Genomic DNA, 20,487 nt, shown 5'->3' with positions numbered 1-20,487 from the left:
TTTCGGATTCATGTTCCTGGTCTCCACATTCACTTGGCTATGAAAGGACTATAGTAAAAGCAAACAGTAGTTAGTGCTCACATTCTAAACTTCTGATTGACTGCTTCATTCTGTCATTCCTTAGGGGGTGTGATAACTTCTTCCACTTACGGAATTCTCCATCTCACGATGAGCAGTCAATAGACGAGCAATATTATATGAAGAGGCAAAAACTCTTAGATAGCTTTGACTGAAGTGTGGAGTTGCCTTGGATCCTCTCTCACCCTGATTTTGGGGTCTCTCTACTCCCTGGTCTGGCCATCTCTAGATGTTCCTGTTGTTACTCTGACCTTAAAATGTAAATCTCCAAACTCTTTTTCACGAGATCTAAGTTGAAATTTAAGAGTAATAAACTATTATTGTATTGTGAGCCTCTGGCTCTTGTTGGCTGCATACTTCCACCTGAGGTATCCTCTTAGCACATGTGGGCCTTGCAAAGGGCTTGCACCAAGGGCCTTTGACATTCTTCTCATGGTTCCACAATCTGTAGTGCCCTTCTGAGGTCTGAAGCAAGACCTGCACTGAGGACCTCCATAGCAGCCTAGTGGTCAATCAAAATTAGTTTTGTGTCTGGTGTGAATTAATTTTGCTTTCACCGGGATTTTCAGTGCTTGGTTTTGTATCCTTCAGCATAATAGAAGGCCGTCTCCCTTTTTTCATATGAGATTTGGCAAAGTGTCGGTGACTTAATCCTGGCTCTTGTTACAAGCACTGGCAATTTTTCCCTATCGGGCCTCTCGTCCAGATGCTCCATTCAGTTCCTCCCATCAGTCTCATCCCTTTTACTTGAAATGCAACCACCATGGAGGGAATCAGATCAGGAAAAGGATTTACCATAGTTCATCCGTGCATCACACATCAGCAAATTTGAAGGTGCTTCTGTCTTCAGTCAATCTGTGCGGGGTGGGCTGATGCTATTCCTACCTGCATAATGTGCACATGATGAGACGAGTGAACCTTTTACAATGCATTTAAATCACAAACCACAAAGATATGCTCGCGGCCATCTTTGTTTGCCTGGAGGAGAGGCTGAGTTACACCTTTACTTTGAGGTAACTAGGAATGAGATTATTGATCTTCCCTTTGAGTGTCAGTAATGTTTCACCGCCTTTGCTGTCCAACTTCATAAACGACTGACTTACACTTGATGTCTCAGGAGGACACCCTTTAGAGAGTGGGAAGAAGGGCATAGGAGCCAGTAGTGCCTTTCTCATACAAAGGCTTCCAATGTTTCACTCCCCACGCAGTGAAAACAGGATGCAAAAGTGAAAGGTAAAGCTTTCTATGCTTGTTTTCCTCTGTGGACGAGCCCTTCAGAATGGGGTTCTCCCTTTGCCTTACTTAATTTCTGAGAGTTTTGGAGCCTCTCTCATGAAGGTCCCTCCTTAGGCACAGTGATTTTATTTGGTTGCTTAGGGCGCTTTTGGTCCACCATTTGACCTTTTGTTACCCCTCACTATTATGATCACTGCTTTTGGGACACAAGTAATAGTTGGAGTCACTCAAAGGAGAAGAGTAGACCCACTACTAAAGGATTTATCATCCACCCTCTAAGTTCTAAGGTCACAATATTTTGTTTGCGACATTTGAGACTAAATCCATTAGGGTATTATTGATTCTGTCTAAGATATGTTGAGGTGTTCTTTTAGTTTGTGTTCATACCCCTTTTTAAGTTCTGTTATGTAATTCTAAGCCCTTGGTCTCCCTGGGCGTTTAGAGCCTATTACAGGTTGTGGCCAGTCCTTGTTCTGTGTTCTAGCTGATGAGATGGGAAGAGCTTTGGTTGTCTCGGAGTCAACCTTAATATGTTTTCTGGTCAATTAGCTACTTTTAGGTGGACACTACGCTGGCACTTTTTCCTCCAGCTTAAGTCTGGGTTGTCATCCAGGGTTCCTTTCCATTGCCTGTTGTGGTTGGGTTTCCACTAGTGGGCAGTATTGCTTCACACTTCCCAAGTCAGGGGTGGTGTAATGATGAATTAGAAAGTGACACACATTTTTTGTAATATGTTTAATATAGCAGAAGCACAACAGCACAATATATTGCTTCAGTGAATTTCAAAGTGACGCTGCTTCTCCATTAATATATTTTGTTTAATTCCTTGTTGTGGTTTTATGTGACTTGAACCAGGCCCCAAAGGATGTTGAGCCTTTGTATAAAGGGTGTGTCAGTGCACACCCACAAAGTTGCAGTTTTGTAGGTATTCTCAAAATCCTCCTCACCTCTGAACGACACTAAAATCCTGCAAGGCATGGGCGGCCCCTAGATCATACATCCCATCGCTGTCACGTAGATAGTAAAGTTTCATCACTCTAGCATGGCCTTTATAGTGTATGGCCTTCGCCAGGGATAGGAAGCCCTCGGCCACAACATTGTACTTGTGACTAAGTAGTCATCTCTCAGGACTGCTGACCTCACATTACAAGTAGTAAGAAAATGCCAGAGACCACTCACCACACTAATTCAGTTTCGGTCAGAAACACATTAGTCATATGTATTGTGCCATTGAGTAGAACCTCAATAAGACATCCTTTAATGTCATTCTTTCTTTTTAGCAATGAGTCCCATCGGTGATGCATTCCGCAATCGACTGCGCATGTTCCCATCTCTAATCAACTGCTGCACGATTGATTGGTTCCAAAGCTGGCCTACAGATGCTCTAGAAATGGTTGCAAACAAGTTTTTGGAGGATGTAGAACTTGATGATGACATCAGAATACAGTAAGTTAGCACTTTTTCATCTGGAATTATCTTTGGTTGGTAATGGGGTTTTGCTGGTTATTCATTAAAGAACTTAATGAAGTGGATGACAGGTAAATGAAGGGTTGTATGTCAGAATATCGAATGCAAATACATCTTCAGACATAACTATTGTGGCCTAAATATTATTTACAAAATAAAGCTCCATTTGGGTAGATTTTCTATAATTTACTCCAGCTGGTCAATATTTAGTACACAGTATTCTGGTGCCATACCGAATGAAGATGTAATTTGTGGCCAATAGTCCTTCACCTCTTAAACATGTATGCAATTAATAAGATTATAGGAGAACTCTGAATATTGCCCCAGATTCAAAAGACTAATGATATTGAGAGGGTACTAGTGTCACATCTAAACCAAATGCGGTTGGGAGACAGGGCTGTGGAGGAAAATAAGGAATTGTGAGGGAAAAGTAAAAGAAAATGAATGAATAATAAATACATTCTTATCCTCCTTATTTTACCGGAGAACTCTTGTACGTGAGAGGAGTAGGGCGAGGCTCGCGAAGCACATTTCTCAGAAAGTCCTCTTCAGTCGATAAATTCAATACCCCCCTGCTAGAAAATGATTTAGCAGGACATCAAGACATGTTGAGCAAGATGTGAGGGTTAATATGAGAAATATTAAAATTTGATAGAATGCTTTGGTGATTTAACAAGAATAGTATTTGTTTATATTTATTTATGATATTTGGTGAGTATGCAATTACAGAAAGGCTTTGTGTCGCTAAATTAGAAACACGCCTTGAAGCTCATAGCAGTGAACCTAGATTAGACTCAAGCCTGAAAAGCCAAGTTTTCAGTTTTTCTCTAAAACCTAAGTCATTGTCAGATACCCTGATCTCGCAGGACAAAGAATCCCAAGTCGTTGCTGCATGATATTAAAAAGTATGATCACTCATTCATGTGTTCACGATCTTAAGAACCACACAAAGGTGTGCTGAAGTAGCATGTAAAGAATATGTAAGTCGGTATCAAGAGAACATTTTTGCTGAATGAACACGAGGGATTTGGTCAGCAAGGATTTGAAACAAATGCAAAGGCTTTTGAAAAGTCCCCTCTTCTTGATAGGATTCAGCGTAAGGGCTTCCAGTGCCCTGATACTGGAATCCTCCCAGGAACTTTTCTTAGCAGCCAAGAGGCCGCATTTTGAACCAGTTACAGTTGGTGGGTGTTGCATTGTTGCATGGTGGGAAACTAAGGCAGATAGAGAATTATATTAGATTGTTGATTATTGATGCAAAGAACTATCACAGGCATATCGGATAGTGACCGATTCACCTTTCTACAGGGTAGTTTCAATGTGCAAATACTTCCAGGAAAGTGTGAAGCAACTGTCTGACAGATACTACGACATTTTAAGAAGACACAACTATGTAACGCCAACATCTTACCTAGAACTGATTCTGACGTTCAAGAGTCTTCTTCACAAGAAAAGACAGGAGGTCAACATGATGAAAAATCGCTATCTTGTGGGTCTCGAGAAACTGGACTTTGCTTCTTCGCAGGTAGGTCTTTTAGGAAATGTCCATGCTCACCACATATTTATTGAATGGTTGAATTTGTGATAGCGCTGGACTACCCCCAGTGATGCTCCACAGAGATTTCAGATGGTGAATTAGGTAGCTAATACATTTGTCATGAATGTTTTAAAGTCCACTGATTGAGGTGTAGGGTTTGGGCAGGTTGTTTTAATGCCATTTGTGAGATGTGGTCTAACATTGTTGTGGCAAGCATAAAGCAGCACATTTTTGCATGAGGTGAGATACGAAAGAGTGTGAGATTGAACTGCAATTTGAGTATACAAACAAGCACATATTGTAGCATGAAACCAGACTACATCCTGAAACAGCCAGATGGGTAAATACTGTACAGTACTATGGGCAATTCTCTTATAGCCTCTACTTGTTCAGGTTAGTGCTGTGCGGTCAGGAGTGTGTGAGGACCATACCAACCCCGGCCTATCCAAGTAACATGGTCGGGTGTAAAAATGGTGGCGCAATAAGTACTAACTAACCCCTCAAAGGTCACCAGAATTCGTTCATGACTTTAGTGTCAGAGCTAGCAAGACTATGGCTCGTAATGGTCCACTCATTTTGACTATATCAAGGAAATAAAATTGTAACTGCAACACAGAGTTTTGGTCCATTTATTACAAACTGGATAAGTAAGAATAGGGATGAGTGTCACTTGAACTCAGACTGCGATCTGCACGGGTATCAATTAAGGGTGGATTTAACTCACACCTCTCCAGTGCACGTAAATACATTATGCACAATCAGAGTGTGGGGGAAATAAATATTATTAATTCGTTCACTCTCTGCCCTCTCAGGGTGATTGATGTGACTTAGGCAAAATGCACCACTAATCTTTTTTGTAATTATGAGGTCAAACACTGACATAAGCTAGACTGTTTTTCCACCTGGACCCTATTCCTTAGGACTTTTCTCAACCCCACACATACAGTTTAGCACCCACTCCTCAAAGAGGATATGTGGAACTAGTTCCACTGGAGTTGAGAGGAAATCAGAGGAATCCTTCTCAATCGCGCTCTTCTAAAACACCACACCCACCTGAAAGATTTAGAATTCTTCTTTAAGTGATTTTATTTCTCTGACTTTTTGATGCCACCTTTGACATTTCCTGTGGAAGACCAACTGGTGCCATCCTCACCCGCCACCCTCTTTAGCATGATTATTTTGAAGTCTTGCATCAGACCTGCTGCCATCCTCGCTCTGCCATGACAAGGAGCCTAGCTATTCCATGTTCATCTATGTAACATATCTGGTGACGCTTAACAGAAACAGAGGTGTATCAGGCTTTGCCTGTGAGTGAACGGCACAATGCTGTAGTCACACCACATTGAGTGACTCATGGCTTTGTTAAACCATCTTCTTTGTCTTCAGGTCCCTGAAGCCCATTCTCCAAAGAGTTGAGATCCTGTTGCAGCCTCTAATTCCTTTGTGTCCCCACAAACAGAAGCTTCTGCAAAACTTTTGCAACCCCAATTCTTGCAGGACTGCTGCATCTGCCTGTCTCAGTCCAGCCAATATAAAAAATGCTCACTTCTTGCAGCAGAGCCGGGACCGACCATTCCAGGTCATGCAGGTACACCAGGGTGTCATCTGCATACATCAGCACCACATGTGGTGTCGCAAAGGCGGTGCCTCATGGGTCAAGTCTGGATCTCAGCACGCAGACCAGGTGCTTAACTGCTGATGTGTAGACCACAGGGGATAAGGTTTAGACCTGCCTCGCCCCCCACCCCTGCATCCAAGGGTCCGAGACAACACCACCTGTGCGCACCCTCACGAAAGGCCGCATGTATAGGATCTGCACCCATTAAATGATGTTGGGTCCGAATGCCATATGTCACAAAATAGGCCCACATATAGTGCCATCCAACATGTAAAAAGCCCTTTCAATTTCAAGAGTTGCCACTGTGTATCTGTCCTCTGAGAAAGCCAGCAGGTGCATAATGTTGAAGGTTGTACATTGTGATTTTCCCCAGGATAAACCCAGTCTGATTTGGGTGTATCAATGTCTGGACTGCTCGCCGATGTGTGTTGGCCAGTACCTTAACCAATAGCTTCAGATCCGTTTTTAGCATAGACAGAGGCTATAGGATGGAAGCTCAGGGGGATCTTTCCTTTCTTTAGGTGGCAGAACTATTTTTGCCTCTCATAGTCTGGGGCAACACCCACTTATCTCTTGCAGAAGCTCCTGCACACCTGAAAGCCCAAGTGTCCTCTGTGATTAGGATGAGTGCATGTTTTACCAGGAGCAGGTGACTCTTTTTCAGGACCATTGGAACTCCGGGGCAGATATGAAATTTGTGTAACTGGTATCGGCTCTGTCCTTAGTAATGCAGAAGCCAGATACAACTACAAGCTCACTGCGTTGTTTTGGGGACTGCATTTTAGGCTTTGTCTTTTTATTGAGGAGTGGGGTTAAACAGCCAAGGCAGGCTTCTTCTTAGCAGGAGAAGTGAGGGTAGACTGTCTGGTTCAGTGTTAGACCTGGCATTCGTGGCCTGGTATCCCCTAACTTTTTTCCTTCAGGCATGTTGTTTTTGCTGACTTTGTTGTTGCTGGCCTTGCGACTCTCCTCACTTTACCACTGCTAACCAGTGCTAAAGTGCTTGTGCTCTCTCCCTAAACCGTGGTAACATTGGCTTGTACCCAATTGGCATATTTAATTTACTTAGTCCTGTTGTTCCTGTGCTCTTGCGGTAGGATTTTTGTATCAAATTACTCATAATTAAGCGGAGTGGCACAGTCACATCATTTTTGTTAATGTGCGTCAAAAGAGTAACGCAAAATTACTTTTGATTACTCTGGCGTAATTTATATTTCTCCTAGACCCAATCATAATTGTCAGAAAGCACTTTATGTCAACACGTTACTATCGGTATCATCTTCATATATGGGTACGAATACACTCATGGTATGTAGGCCATGATTTTCTCATGAAACTTCAAGACAATGAGAGAGCGAGGAGATAAGGAGCAAGAGTGGACGGTGGCTTGTGTCATGCCACTGACCAATGGCCGCACTGTCTGACATAACAACATGTTTGCTAGATCACTGGTTTGCTTCTTTCCTTACAAATATTATTGTTAAGGTCTTTACAATGCCTAGGTCTTAAGGGTAGCACTTTGATGAGGTTAAATGTTCAATTTCAAACATCCACGTCTTAGCTTTGATCCAAGTTTAGGGATGTCCTACACCTGAATATCCAGGCCTGATGCACAGAGCATTCTCTATGAGTGGTTTTGTATGGTCATACATTGCTCACACCTAAGCCCAGAGTAAAACATGTCAACTCATCAAAAATAATTTGTGAATTAGGCCTGGAGAGTCATGTTTAATTCGCAAATAAGCCTTGGTAAGACAGAACCTGATCACAGAATATGCTTTGTGGATCAGGCCTGGATTCACACGTGTAACTCAAACAGAAGCCTGGGATAAGACACGCAAACTCACAGAAGATGCTTCTGGATAGTCATATGTAACTATAACCTGAGCCTGGCTTCACACGCGCAAACTCACAGAAGATGTTTTGTGAATCAGGCCTGGGTAGTCATATGTAACTCAAACGTAAGTCTGGGGTAAGACCCCAATTCACTAATATATGGTTTGTGAATCAGGCCTGGATAGTCATGTTTATTTCACAACGAATCCTGGGTAAGGCAGGCCTACTGATAAAAAAGGCTTTGCGAATCAGACTCGGATATTTATGAGTAACGTGCAACTGTGCCGGGGTAAGACACATCTATTCATAGAAAAAGCTTTGCACCTGTGCTCACCATTCTGAACTCATGCCGGCCACCTCTTCAAAAGTAATGCTGAAAAGTAGTTGGTTGTCACTGAAGATTTACATCTCTTTCTTGCAGCTAATTATCCAGTCCAGTGGCGGCTGCATTGGGCAAGACCCACGAGTATCAAAGATCAGGAAAATATTTACACTGCACTGGATAATTCATTCCTCTTTATAAGTCACCAACATATTTAAATAATGTGGCAATTCAAACTTATGAAAGACCACATACAGGCCAATCAGGATAACAAAGAATAGCACGTGAGAATGAGTGACTTGGGCTGGAGATGTTAACAATGAAGTGACTCCTTTCCTAGCATGCATCTGGCCTTTCTGGACCCACATTGGACATGCCAAAGTAGATAACACAAAATGAGTTTCGAAGAGTTCAAGTTTTCAGGATACCGGGTGTGAGTACCTCATCAAGTCCAGGTTCTTTTTTACCAATCTGGTATTTGTAGTCCTGACTTAGTAATGGCACAGAATGCATAGTAAAAACTTGGACCGAATGAGGTATGCATGTGTGTATCTGGTAACCCAACAGCTCTGGTGCGTTAGCATGTTTGACTGAATACCTTCAAACATGTAAATGAGTATTTTTGGAAAAGGGAAAAATAAATGTAAAATTAATTGGGGATTGATGAAATAACTTTCAGCAATTGGTTAGGAAGTGTTCTTCCAGACACTATCAGCATAAACCACCAAGTACCTTAGTTAGATTTAGACAGACAGATTTAGTACCGTCGCCGTGTACTTTACTCCCGCCATGGTGAGGGTAGACCACCCACCAATGTAGAGATGTTCCTCGGCTCTGCGTACATCTCTTCCATTTCCAGGAACCGCCTTCACTGCAGTTCCTGTAAGTGCTTTGAAAGTTTGACGGAAGGCTCTATCAACTTGACAAAGCCAATCATTAAACTTTCAACTTTTTATTTTATTTTCAGAAGCAAAACCCCAATCCAGGACTTTGTTCTTGAAAATAAAAGAACAATGAACCCCCCTCATCATGTGAGTTCTCTTCCATGGTGTGGGGGTCAATTGAAGCTTTTTGCTTTCACATGTCACCAAGTTTTGTATGGCAGTATGTGAAAGCAAAAACTGGCCAAGTGTACTTCCACTATATAGGGCAGGCAAACACATAACTAAGCTCCTGATGGCCCTTCCTCCGTTAGGCCATCAAAGGTGTATGTAGGTGGTGGAGACGGAGTAGTTTCTGCTGTCTACATACTGAAGGTCCTCCTGACTCTAAATAAGGCAGGCGGAACTTTGCTATGGCAGAGACAATACTCTGTTGCCTTTGCGATGGAGTACCCTCTCGCGATGGAGTATCCTCTCCACCAAAGTCAAATTCAGGTCTTTAGTCCCAAAAGGCTGCTAATGTTCAAAATGGCCCACTGCTTGCATATCACTCTATGAATTAAATACTTGTTTCATTGATCTCTTTATAAGCAATAACTCTTGTTATTGACAGCACTACTAAATGGCCTTTGGTTTTTGTTAGGTTGCTGTGATGCAAAAAGAACTAACAGCCCTTCAGCCAGAGCTGATAAAAACGTCTGCAGAGACCGACGCCATGATGGTGAAAATCGAAAAAGAGACCGTAGATGTCGATGCCAAAAAGGAAATTGTATCTGCAGATGAGCAGGTAGCCAATGAAGCTGCAGCTGTTTCCAAAGCCATAAAGGTAAGCAGAACAAAATGGATGTTCATGATTATAACACAAATACGTGCCATTATGTTTTATAAAATATTGGCCTCCACAAAAAAATTTAAAATTACGGGCGGAGGTTTAAATCTCCATACAGGGAGAGGTGTGGCGCAGCGGTCAGAGAAGCTGACTCCGGAATGCAAGGCTCACGGTTCAATCAACGGCGGCAGCTCAGCATCATGTGACTCTGGGCAATAACTCACATAATCTCCCCAACAGCCCCCAGCGCCTTGAAACCTTAAGGGGTGATATGTTCATGCAGTCCAAATATGGATTGTTATTATACAGCTACATTTATGGGGTTTTTTTATTAGCAAACATTCCCAGCAGTACACCCGGAGAGGTGTACAGGCCCAGGTTTCCAGGCATACAACAAGTAATGAAATGTCATGTGGCACACCGTGTGGGTCCTTTTCTGCCTGTACGGCCAGGGCAGCTGACTCCGGAACCCAGGGGCTTACGGCTCGATCCCGGGCACTGGCGGCAGATCAGCCCAGCACCATGTGACTCTGGGCAAATGCTTGCTTAATCTTCCTGACAGCCCCTAAAGCCTTGACGCCCTCAGGTAATTGTTCACACTTTACAAATACTGGACATTTACGTTTTCATAGAGTAGAATGTCACATAGGAGGAAATGAAAACCACTGTGCACATATACACTATTTGTATTTTTCTTCACAGGGAAACATTTTTCCCCATTGAGAAAGCTCTTGGTCAGCACACATACCAAATCCTGAGGTCAACAGTTACTCTTCGCAGCCTGGAATGCGAGATTCTCTAGTGCTGTATGGAGTAAATTTCCGACCATGTCCATGGTGGGAATGTGTCAGATTGGAGTTTGAGAATGCCAACAAATGCACATGTTTGTGGTTGATTCCAAACTTTCAAGGCACACCACGTCTGGGAACACCCACTTTTCACCCCATGAGTGTGATTTGCAGCTGTAGATTTCTCTACACTCATGACGGATACATTTGCAGTAGTAAATGGATTTAAGCCTGCCGGGAATCCTTTGGTGAATTGCATGCAAGAGTAAATAGGGTTATTTTTGGCTGTAGACGTTTAAAAATGAAATTACCTTTGTAAATTGAGTCCAACATGTTTCTAGAGGTGTGGTTTTGTACAGCAAGATTGTATATATCTGCACATGATCGGGTCAGCTGAGTTCATAACACAAATGGACCACATCTTAGTCCCGAGATGTTATGCAACTAAGCGCCATTAAAGTGTGCAAAATGCACTGTGTGAATGTCAATATCCCATTCAGATTCTCAGAATCAGGAGGACTGGGGGACATTTATGTTTGTTAGCTGCACGTAAAAGTTTTGAAAATCTGCCCATGTGGCGCATTTGCATCATATGTAAATTTAGAGTTAGGGCAAGATTTGGAGTGTACCCTCTAGAACCAGATCAATGCCTGGAAACATTTTGGGTGCTCCCTTACTGCTTTCAGGTATTTTCTCATCTTGGAACATATGTACGTTTGCTCTTGTAAAAGGGCGGAGTTATGGTCTCTTCCCATGTGACAGTGGTGAGGGAATAATTCCATTTATAATGGGGGTGAGGTGCAGGGATTTCATCAGAAGCAATAATTTTTCCCCTCTAGGGAATTTAAAAATGATCCATGTGCTAATGCACATTTGTGAGGCGTATGTGTACCGGGTATAAATTTCATATCTGTAAATTACACCCATTGAATTATCCAGAATATCTAGGAAATATTTTGAATAGCTGTACAATGGGATTCGTTGTAATTCCTTAAAAATAAATACATATAGAAACAAATAAATATATAAATAATGAAATGGCTCCAAAGGTAGGACTAATCTGAATGGAGCCAATTTCTCACTTTTTATCTTTTTGAGTGCAGCCCTCAATGCTTTTGTCTTAAGAAGCTAACTATTGATTAGTCTGCCTTCCATGAATCTTCCTAAAGTGGGGAAGATAGCAAAAGCATACAAATGTAAGAAGGAGTCTCAAACTGTAGAACCAATCACCCGAAGTTACTGGCTACCCACTAGCCAAAGTATTTTGTCTTGGAGGTAGACACCTGCATTCTCAAAGCACATCTCTCTAAAACTCTCCCTTGAATTAGGAGATGTGAACAAATAGCAGAGAGACAGATTCACAAAGATATTTGAAAATCAACATACTTGGGTTTACATCTACCGTTTGGTGTAGATGTTTTAATTTCTAGAATTCTCAAAGGTTTTCAGAGTACACCTGGAAACTTCTGAGACTTCTCATTTATGCTGATGCAAAGGGATTTCCACAATATTGGTACATATGCTACAATTGCACTTTTGAGCTCCTCTTTCTCCACAAGGAAAATATATTTGCCCGAAGGAGAAAACAGTTCTCCACACACCTACCAGTTTTTGTGGTGTTCCATTAACCTTTCCAACAGTGGAAACAGATCAGATTGAATCCTGCTTATAAGAGAAGTCAATCTCTGATCATTTTCTGGGTAGGAATGGGCTGAGAAAATGTTTGTGAATAACCACAAACTCACATGTTTGTGGGTGTGGACAAACATTCCAGGGAATCCCTGTTGGTTGGGAGTTGAAGGGGAGGAGAAAGGTTTCGGAATAACATGGAAAGTTCTTATGTACAGCATAGATAACCTGTATAACCTGATCCAGGTGAACTAGGCGGAGATAGCAAAGGGTGCCCTCTATCACCAACAATTATTTGAGGTCCCGTGCTACAATTGCTACAGTGTTCGGAGGTAGTGTTCGGTTTCTTCATTCTGCCCTTGTCTCTGCTTTTCCCTCATGGAAGGCAGCTGTCAACTATTACAGGGCAATTGAGCCAGGTAGGCTGAAGGCTGAATGAGAAGTGGCGAGTGGTATATAATCTGAGCGGTAAACAGAGGAGAGTATATATACCACCCAGTTTGTTGCATATTGGGGAAGCGAATCTGTGCATACCACCTTCGCCAAAATCAAAGCTCTCTATAGGAAGAAAATAAGGAAATATGCGTTCTGGCAGAGTGAGAATAACGGGAACGGGAACAACGGTCAGACGTACAAAGAAAATACAACAGCCAAAGGTAAAAGCGAAGATTGCGGGAGCAAATCAAACTTTAATTTCCCCAATAGCCAGAATGTTCGCAAAATCTGGGAAAATCCCTAATAAGTTTGAATTTATGAAAGACCCTGCTGGTGCTCTTATCACTATGGATAAGGATACGGAAAACGATAAACTACAGACTCCAATAAAGCCGATAAGTACGACAAGTACGAAAAAATATAGTAGGCAAATCATCCAAAGTACTCCTCAAAACGGAGATTGCAACCTGCAAAGGAAGGAGCAGGAATTTCAAATTTCGGACCATGATATTCTAAATATACCCATCCATCCTGATATAAAAAATGAAAAACCAATTGGATTAGATGATTTGGAAATATTGTATATACAGGAGATTAAAAGTGGCATCATGGGATCAAGGCGACTAGTAATACCAATAGAAGCAAATGTGGAAATTAAAAAAAACCTCAGTTAATAGTTGAAGAAATTAAGACCAGATCAACTAATAAAATAACTGATAATGTATACACAAAAGTAAATATCAACCATACATTGGATTACCCACTAAGAACGGAACAAAAAAACGTAAGGTCAAATGATAGTGATAGTGATCTGAAAGAGAAAGAGAAAGTAATCCCGGATGTTGGAATAAATTGGGACATTTTCTATCAAACATCGACACTAACTCTAGAAGCACTAAAATATCAATCGAACAAGATGGATATTCAGATAGACTTACTAACAATGATAGCAAATGCAGTCACAGGGATAGATAACAAACTTGCACAACTAAATAATTTGATAACTAGAGTCCAGAAAGAACAAAAAAATGTCATTGAATGTATTTGTACTCCCCTTATGGATAAGCTTCTAGCAATACCTGATGTTTTGCATACCATAATAGAAGATACAAAAAAGGCTATAAAAAGTGAAAATACCCAGGAAGTGAATATAAGGAAATTTGAAGGGGAAGATACGGAAATAGAAAAAAAGGAAGAAAAGAACTGTATGTTAAAAGTGGATAAGGAAGAGATTAAAACATTGAGGATCCTCCAGAAAAAAGAAAACTTACATGATGAAAGAGATATGTCAAAAGAAATTCTACAAATGGACACCTCACAAGAGGAAATAACTAACACAGAAACCAAGGCAGACTATGACTGTAAAGAGCAAGACCTAAACGGTTATATTATGTCAAAACGACAAAAGAAAAAACTACGCAAAGCAAGAAAAAATCAAAAGTCTAATAATAATAAGTATGAGGATTCAACAAAAATGGATGGTACATTAAAAAACAATGAATTACAACAAGAAAAAGCAATGGAAGAAAGAACTACTCTAACAACGAAAAATGAACCAAAAAAAGTATTTCCATTATTTGTAAAAGAATCATTACTGAAACAAACAACCATAAAAGGACAAGAAGTGATGAAAAAGAAACAAATGACTACAATTAAATCACCGCTAATTACAGAACCAATAAAGGATGAAGATGGAATCCAAGAGGACAATCTAAAATACGATCATAATAATAGAATAAATGACGATATGCCAATAACAACAACTATAAATCCACGTGATCAACAACATCAGTATCACAATGAGAATATAGAAGCATGTTTGAAAATCAAAAGGAATGAGGTAGCAAGTTTGAGTATAGAAAGAACAATAGAGCCCAAAACTAAATTACCATACTGGGACCACCTGATAATTGAAAAACGGAAAGGAGAAAAACTAATCAGACATAGAACAAATTATATAATGGAAGATACTGATAAAGAAAAACTACTGGCAGCTGAGAAAATACAACTTATATTTAAACCTGAATACGAATCTAGAGGTAGAGATGACACATTGAACAGAGGGAATATCCTTAGATTATTTAAATCAACTCCAGCTTTAGTGAACATCAAGAACGATGATATTATTTCCATTGAATTTATTGCCGACGAGAACAGTACCAAAGAACTGGCCCTGGTCACATTAAAATCAATGACAATAGCAGAGAAAATATTAAAAGAGTTTTCAACATTCAAGGCCTGGGGAATAATTATCAAAAAGCAGGAGCCGAAAGTTTATCCTACTCCGCTTATTAGTGAATCAAAACTGCTCCAAATAGAAAAAAATACCATTCAAAAAGGAACAGTATTAAGGAATGCCCGGGGGAGATCCACAAGTACATCAAGAGAGGCATCATTACCTTCCATAATAGAATCATCCATACGAATAAACGAAAAATGGATTGCACAGGCCTTGCATAGTAATACAGAACAATGAAGGAATAATATTCCAATCCCCTCAACTAAAGTAACAGAGTTGAGAATGTGTTCATGGAATATAAACGGAGTAGGGGCAAATATTACCAATGCACAAATAAGGTCCATTCCATCACCGTGTCACATTCTATTCCTTCAGGAAACTTGGGAAACAAACCCTTTTGTATTAGAGAATTATGTTGGATACTTTGAAAATGCAAGTAAAACTCATAGGTATGGACGCCCGAGTGGGGGGTTAGCAACTTTTATTTCTAGTTCTATAAAAGCTGAACACGAGCAACTCACTACACATAGTAAAAACTTACTCATAGTTAAACTAAAATATAAAAACTCAGATCAAAAGGATATGTCATTGATTATGATCAATGTATATATCCATCCAACAAAAACAAGTAGAGCAACCATATGCGCAACCCTTAATACCATACTACTGGAACTAATCCTAGAAAATCCATTGGTGGACTATGTGATGACTGGAGATTTCAATCTTAACTTGTTAATACCGTTTAATAGAGATGATGTCTCACAATTACAAGACCTTCAGTGGTCAATCCCACAGCAGGACTATCAAGGAGTCACATATAGCCAAGCACGAAATCAAATCGGTAGAACATTCATCAAGGACATAGAAGCATTGGGATTGCGAGTCCTTAATGGCCGATTTAAAGAGGATATACCCCCAGCACATACTTATATTGCACACAATGCAAGCACTAGGATTGATTATACAATGGTTTCACTCAATTTATTTCAAAACATAAATTCATATAGATTACTTAAAGTTGGAGATAGTGATCACTGTCAGCAGATAATAAATACTAATATTAGGCACAATATTAACCAACCATATCATACTGTGCCGGGGTATATTGGAACTATCAACTATAAAAAACTAATTTGGAATAAATTGAATAAGGATAGTATGCATGAAAAAGTTGAGAAGATTATTAAGACCTGCTTTACTGAAATAACAACAGAAACGACAATTGAACAGTGGGTGGAATTCACTAAGAAAATAGTGAAACCCCAAACCCAGGTTAACTACAATAAAAGGATCGCAAAATGGAAAGAAGAAGGAAAGGACTCATATATGAATCTTCCGTATACAATAGCAAAATTAAAACGAGATCGAAATAAGATTCGAAGACAAATAAAAACCACAGTAACAAATGATGAAATTTTGAACAATCTTAAAACTTTAAATCAATCCTTGAAAAAGCTAATATGGAACGAGAAATACAAAGCAAAACAAGAAATGTGGTCCAAATTATTTCATGCAAGTAAACAAGCAAACGCAAGAGAATTTTGGAATATTATAAACAAATTAGTACGGCCGAGCAAATTGGTAGTCTCATCAACCCTAACTGAGCAAGAATGGGTTACTTTTCTTGAAAAACATCTAAATAGTAAGGGAGCTGCTAAAATGACTAAGAACGTAATAGAGAGCTCTACAGCATGGGATGTGATACAAGAACAATTTATAATTTCGAAAGAAGAATTAGTAAAAATAATAAAGAAGCAGAAAGATGGGGCACCTGGCCCCAATGGGATACCATTTGCCCTTTTCAAAGAAAACCCAGTCTTTTGGTCGAGCTTTTTGGAAAAGGTATTCAACAAAATTATAGAAACTGGTAACATCCCTGAGTCTTGGCGAGGATCTCTAATTTCCCCCATATTTAAGAAAGGCAACTGGGCCCTTGCGGAGAACTATAGACTCATCACACTACAAGATACAGATGCCAAACTTTTCGCAGGAATATTATTAATTAGATTAAATGAATGGGTAGCAGAAAATAAGATCTTGCCATTGAATCAAACTGGCTTTATTAAGGGACTTGGAACAATGACAAACATTATGGCGTTAGCACTACTAATTGAAAAATCGATGAGAGAAAAAATGCCCCTCTATCTGTGCTTTGTAGATTTTAAATCTGCTTTCGACTGTGTGCAAAGGAATTTATTGTGGAAAAAACTTATTGAAAGAAACATTCCATTTGAACTGTTAAGACTTATTCAACTGTTACACAATAAAACCTGGGTAAAAGTAAGGATGGGGTACGGCAGATCACTAACTAAGGAAATTCCCGCAACAAATGGGTTAAAGCAGGGATGTGTGTTGGCTCCCCTACTTTTTAATCTATTTTTAGGAGATTTATCAGGATACCTAGATGAACTCAATGCACATCCTCCGAAGCTAGGGGACAAGCTGATAACTAACCTAATGTATGCAGATGATGCCATTCTTCTAAGCCATACCAAAATAGGTCTTCGGCGTTTAATTGACAGAACAGTTTTGTATGCACAAGAAAATGGAATGGTAATAAATGAATCCAAAACAAAAATCATGGTGGTCACTAGGAATATAAAACTGAGACAAAAAAATAAATGGTATATGGAAAGCACCCAACTGGAACAAATAGAAGTGTACAAGTATCTGGGTGTACTATTTGACCAAAATGGAAACTATCAATTACAAAAAATTGACATACAAAGGAAAGCTAACTCGCTAACTGCAGCATTCAAGATAGCACAGAAATCGCTTGTAACTCTGAAGTATGGGCCGCTTTTGAAAATTATAGGGGCTAAATTGCTCCCAACAATAACATATGGTAGTGAGGCATTAATGGGGACGGATGCAGAACTGTTAAATAATGTTCTTTCAAAAACATATAAATCCCTCTTCTATCTCCCGAATAACGCTTCCCCAGCACAAATTAGACTGGAGTTCGGGTTAACTAACCAAGTTATTGCAAGAAAAGGCCAATTTATTAAAACGTGGTACAGGATCAAAAATGACCATGATAATCATATATCTCAGTTACTTTGGCAAGAAATAAATAAGAATACCAAATCAGTCGTAAGGAAATATCTCAACGATGCATTAGAAGAGTTTGCATTATTGCCAATCTGGAATAATACGATAAGCAATGGATCCTTTAAAAAATTAGTAAATCGAACAACTAATTACCTTTCACTTATACAGGATAAAGATACACTAGCAAAAAGAAAACACTCATGGTCAGTAATAAACGGATACGAAAAGAAGAAAGTACAAGAATACTTGGAGACACCTTGGTCTGAAAAAAGTAAACAATGCCTTATGAGAGCAAGATTTGGAATTTTACCTGGCCTTAGTCATGTCCCTCCGTGGAAAAAAACTAGTAGCGGTACATTGTGCAGACTTTGTAAAAGTGGAGAAGAGAATATTGTCCACCTTTTATGTATTTGTCCAGGACTCCGAAATGAAAGATGCACGTTACTGAAACCTCATTTTAACATGCGTGGAACAAGGACATGTAGACAGGCATTTAAAGTCTGTCTTCATTCGAACGATATAGTCATGAACGTTGCCTTTGTAAAGTTCCTAAAGATTGCATCTATAAAACTGGGAGTATAAAATAGAAAAACAAAAATGTTTTTATGACATTTTTTTTAAAGTAAAATTTTAGGTTATAATAGTTCTTTTTATATTTAAATGGAATATATTCATTAAATATGTCTTGGTATTGGAAATATTGTAAGATTTTAATTAATCAAACAATTAAGAATTGTCTAACTGTCTAACTGCCGTCAGAAGCACACACAAGTAGATTTACTCCTGTGAGAAAGTGCCTCTTTAGACATGGTTAGCCCCCCATTTTTTGCCTGGAAAATGATGTGGTGTTGATTGTAGTGCACGGGGTCCCTGCCAAACAGGTCCCCTGTGCAGTGCTTCTTCTATAAAACGATTCCACAATTGGTAACTTCAGCCCCCTGTAAGTCCCTAGTAAATGGCATCCTTGGTACCTAGGTCATGGAAACTGAAGAGGGTCCCTTAGGAATCCCTCACCTGGGCCATGCAGACCGCCAATGCAGCAGGCATGCCTGGGTGCAGACATAACAACAAAGTCGACATGGCACTCTGCCTGTGTGCCATGCCAACCAGCACTTCCTAAGGTACAGGTAAGCCCCTCTAGCAGGCCTTACAAGTCCTTAGGCAGTGTGCACTATAGCTCAGGTGTGGGCATATCTGCGTGAGCAGATATGGCCCTACAATATTTAGGTCTATTCCTTAATATAGTAAGTGCCAGGGAAGCCATAACAAGTACATGGGCTCGAAACATAACACCTCTAGTTCCACAGCACCATGATAGCTTCACTTAACACAGGAGTGTTTGGTACCACACTACTCCTCTCAATAAAGCCCCACTGATGCCAGTGTCGGATTTATTGAAACATGTGCTCACAGGGCCCTGGTGTGGCCTCTGACTGGCTTTAGGCAGCCTGCCACCAGCAGATATGTTACTGGACCCCTGGGTCAAGAGTCCCCGCTCTCTGAGGCCAGAAACAAAGCACATCCTGGGCGGAGATGTCACACCTCGCTCGAGAGGGAAGCTTCTAAGGCGTGACGCCTTTGTAATACGACCCGCGGCCTCTACTGCTAGCAGCAGATGACAGCCCCAGGTTCAAACCCCCACTTTGGGCGGGAAAACGTAGAAACAATAGGAAGTGTGCCCTCCTTCACAAATTTCATCCCTCAGGTGAAGGAGGCGAAGTAAAGCACACCTTTCAGTGCCCACCATCTTCAAGATGGTGGGTCTTATCCAATCAGGGCTAGGATATAATAGTGGTTGTAGGTACTCCAGGTAAGGAACCCGTTGGTCCATACCTGCTACTCCCCTGTAACACCCCTAAATCTAGTATTTAGTTGGCTCCCCCAGACCCTGAAGTTAGTTCCTGCCGCACAAAGAAGAAAAAGGACAAAGAAGACGCCCTAGAGAGAAGACTGAATACGCCACTGACTTGGCCCTAGCCCTACTCGCTTGTCTGCAGCTTCAAGGACCCTGTATCGAGAACGACGCCTGTCCTGCATCCAGTGACCTCCACAACCCCTGGGAGGACTGTCTTCCTTTGAAAAAGACAATAACTCGTAAGTACAACGGCTCTGTCCACAGGAAGCCAACACAAAGGACTCTGGTGCCCTCCGGAACCGTGATTCCTAACCACTCTGCACCCTACACCTCCGGCCTGTGTCCAGGTGGCGCACCAATCCAGAAAAGGTTTCTCAGCATTTCTGGTCCAAGTCAAGCATTGGGTGACCCCTTATGGACTCCACGACGACGCCTGCAGTGTGAATCCAAAGGCCCCCCCCCGACCGCAACTGGCTCCGGTAAGAGAAACCCGACATCAAAGGACACCCCTGCACATGAAGCCCCTGGGCCTTGGAGTGTTCAACCGATGGTGTCCCTAGGACCTACAGCATCCCAACTTACCTCTGCTGTCACTGGTGTTCTTTGTGTAGCCTCCAGTTCGACTTCTGCATCCTGTTTTCAAAAACAGGTTCCTCTATTGATTTGCATTGGGCGCCCAACCTCGT

The 20,487-nt window shown here is 40.8% G+C and overlaps 1 protein-coding gene across 1 annotated transcript in view; it reads left to right on the top strand.

The window, feature by feature from the left end:
• DNAH3 (dynein axonemal heavy chain 3) overlaps positions 1-20,487 on the top strand; it is a 694,204-nt gene that overhangs the window by 552,506 nt on the left and 121,211 nt on the right. Inside the window, exons 48-50 of the mRNA XM_085629109.1 lie at positions 2,595-2,760; positions 4,090-4,306; positions 9,619-9,801. Coding sequence (XP_085485235.1) covers positions 2,595-2,760; positions 4,090-4,306; positions 9,619-9,801 — 566 coding nt within the window. The remainder of the gene's footprint in view (positions 1-2,594; positions 2,761-4,089; positions 4,307-9,618; positions 9,802-20,487) is intronic.

This window comes from Triturus cristatus, chromosome 10 (assembly GCF_964204655.1).
Source record: "Triturus cristatus chromosome 10, aTriCri1.1, whole genome shotgun sequence".
Classification (NCBI taxonomy): domain Eukaryota; kingdom Metazoa; phylum Chordata; class Amphibia; order Caudata; family Salamandridae; genus Triturus; species Triturus cristatus.
This window is presented reverse-complemented; position numbering and strand designations above follow the sequence as displayed.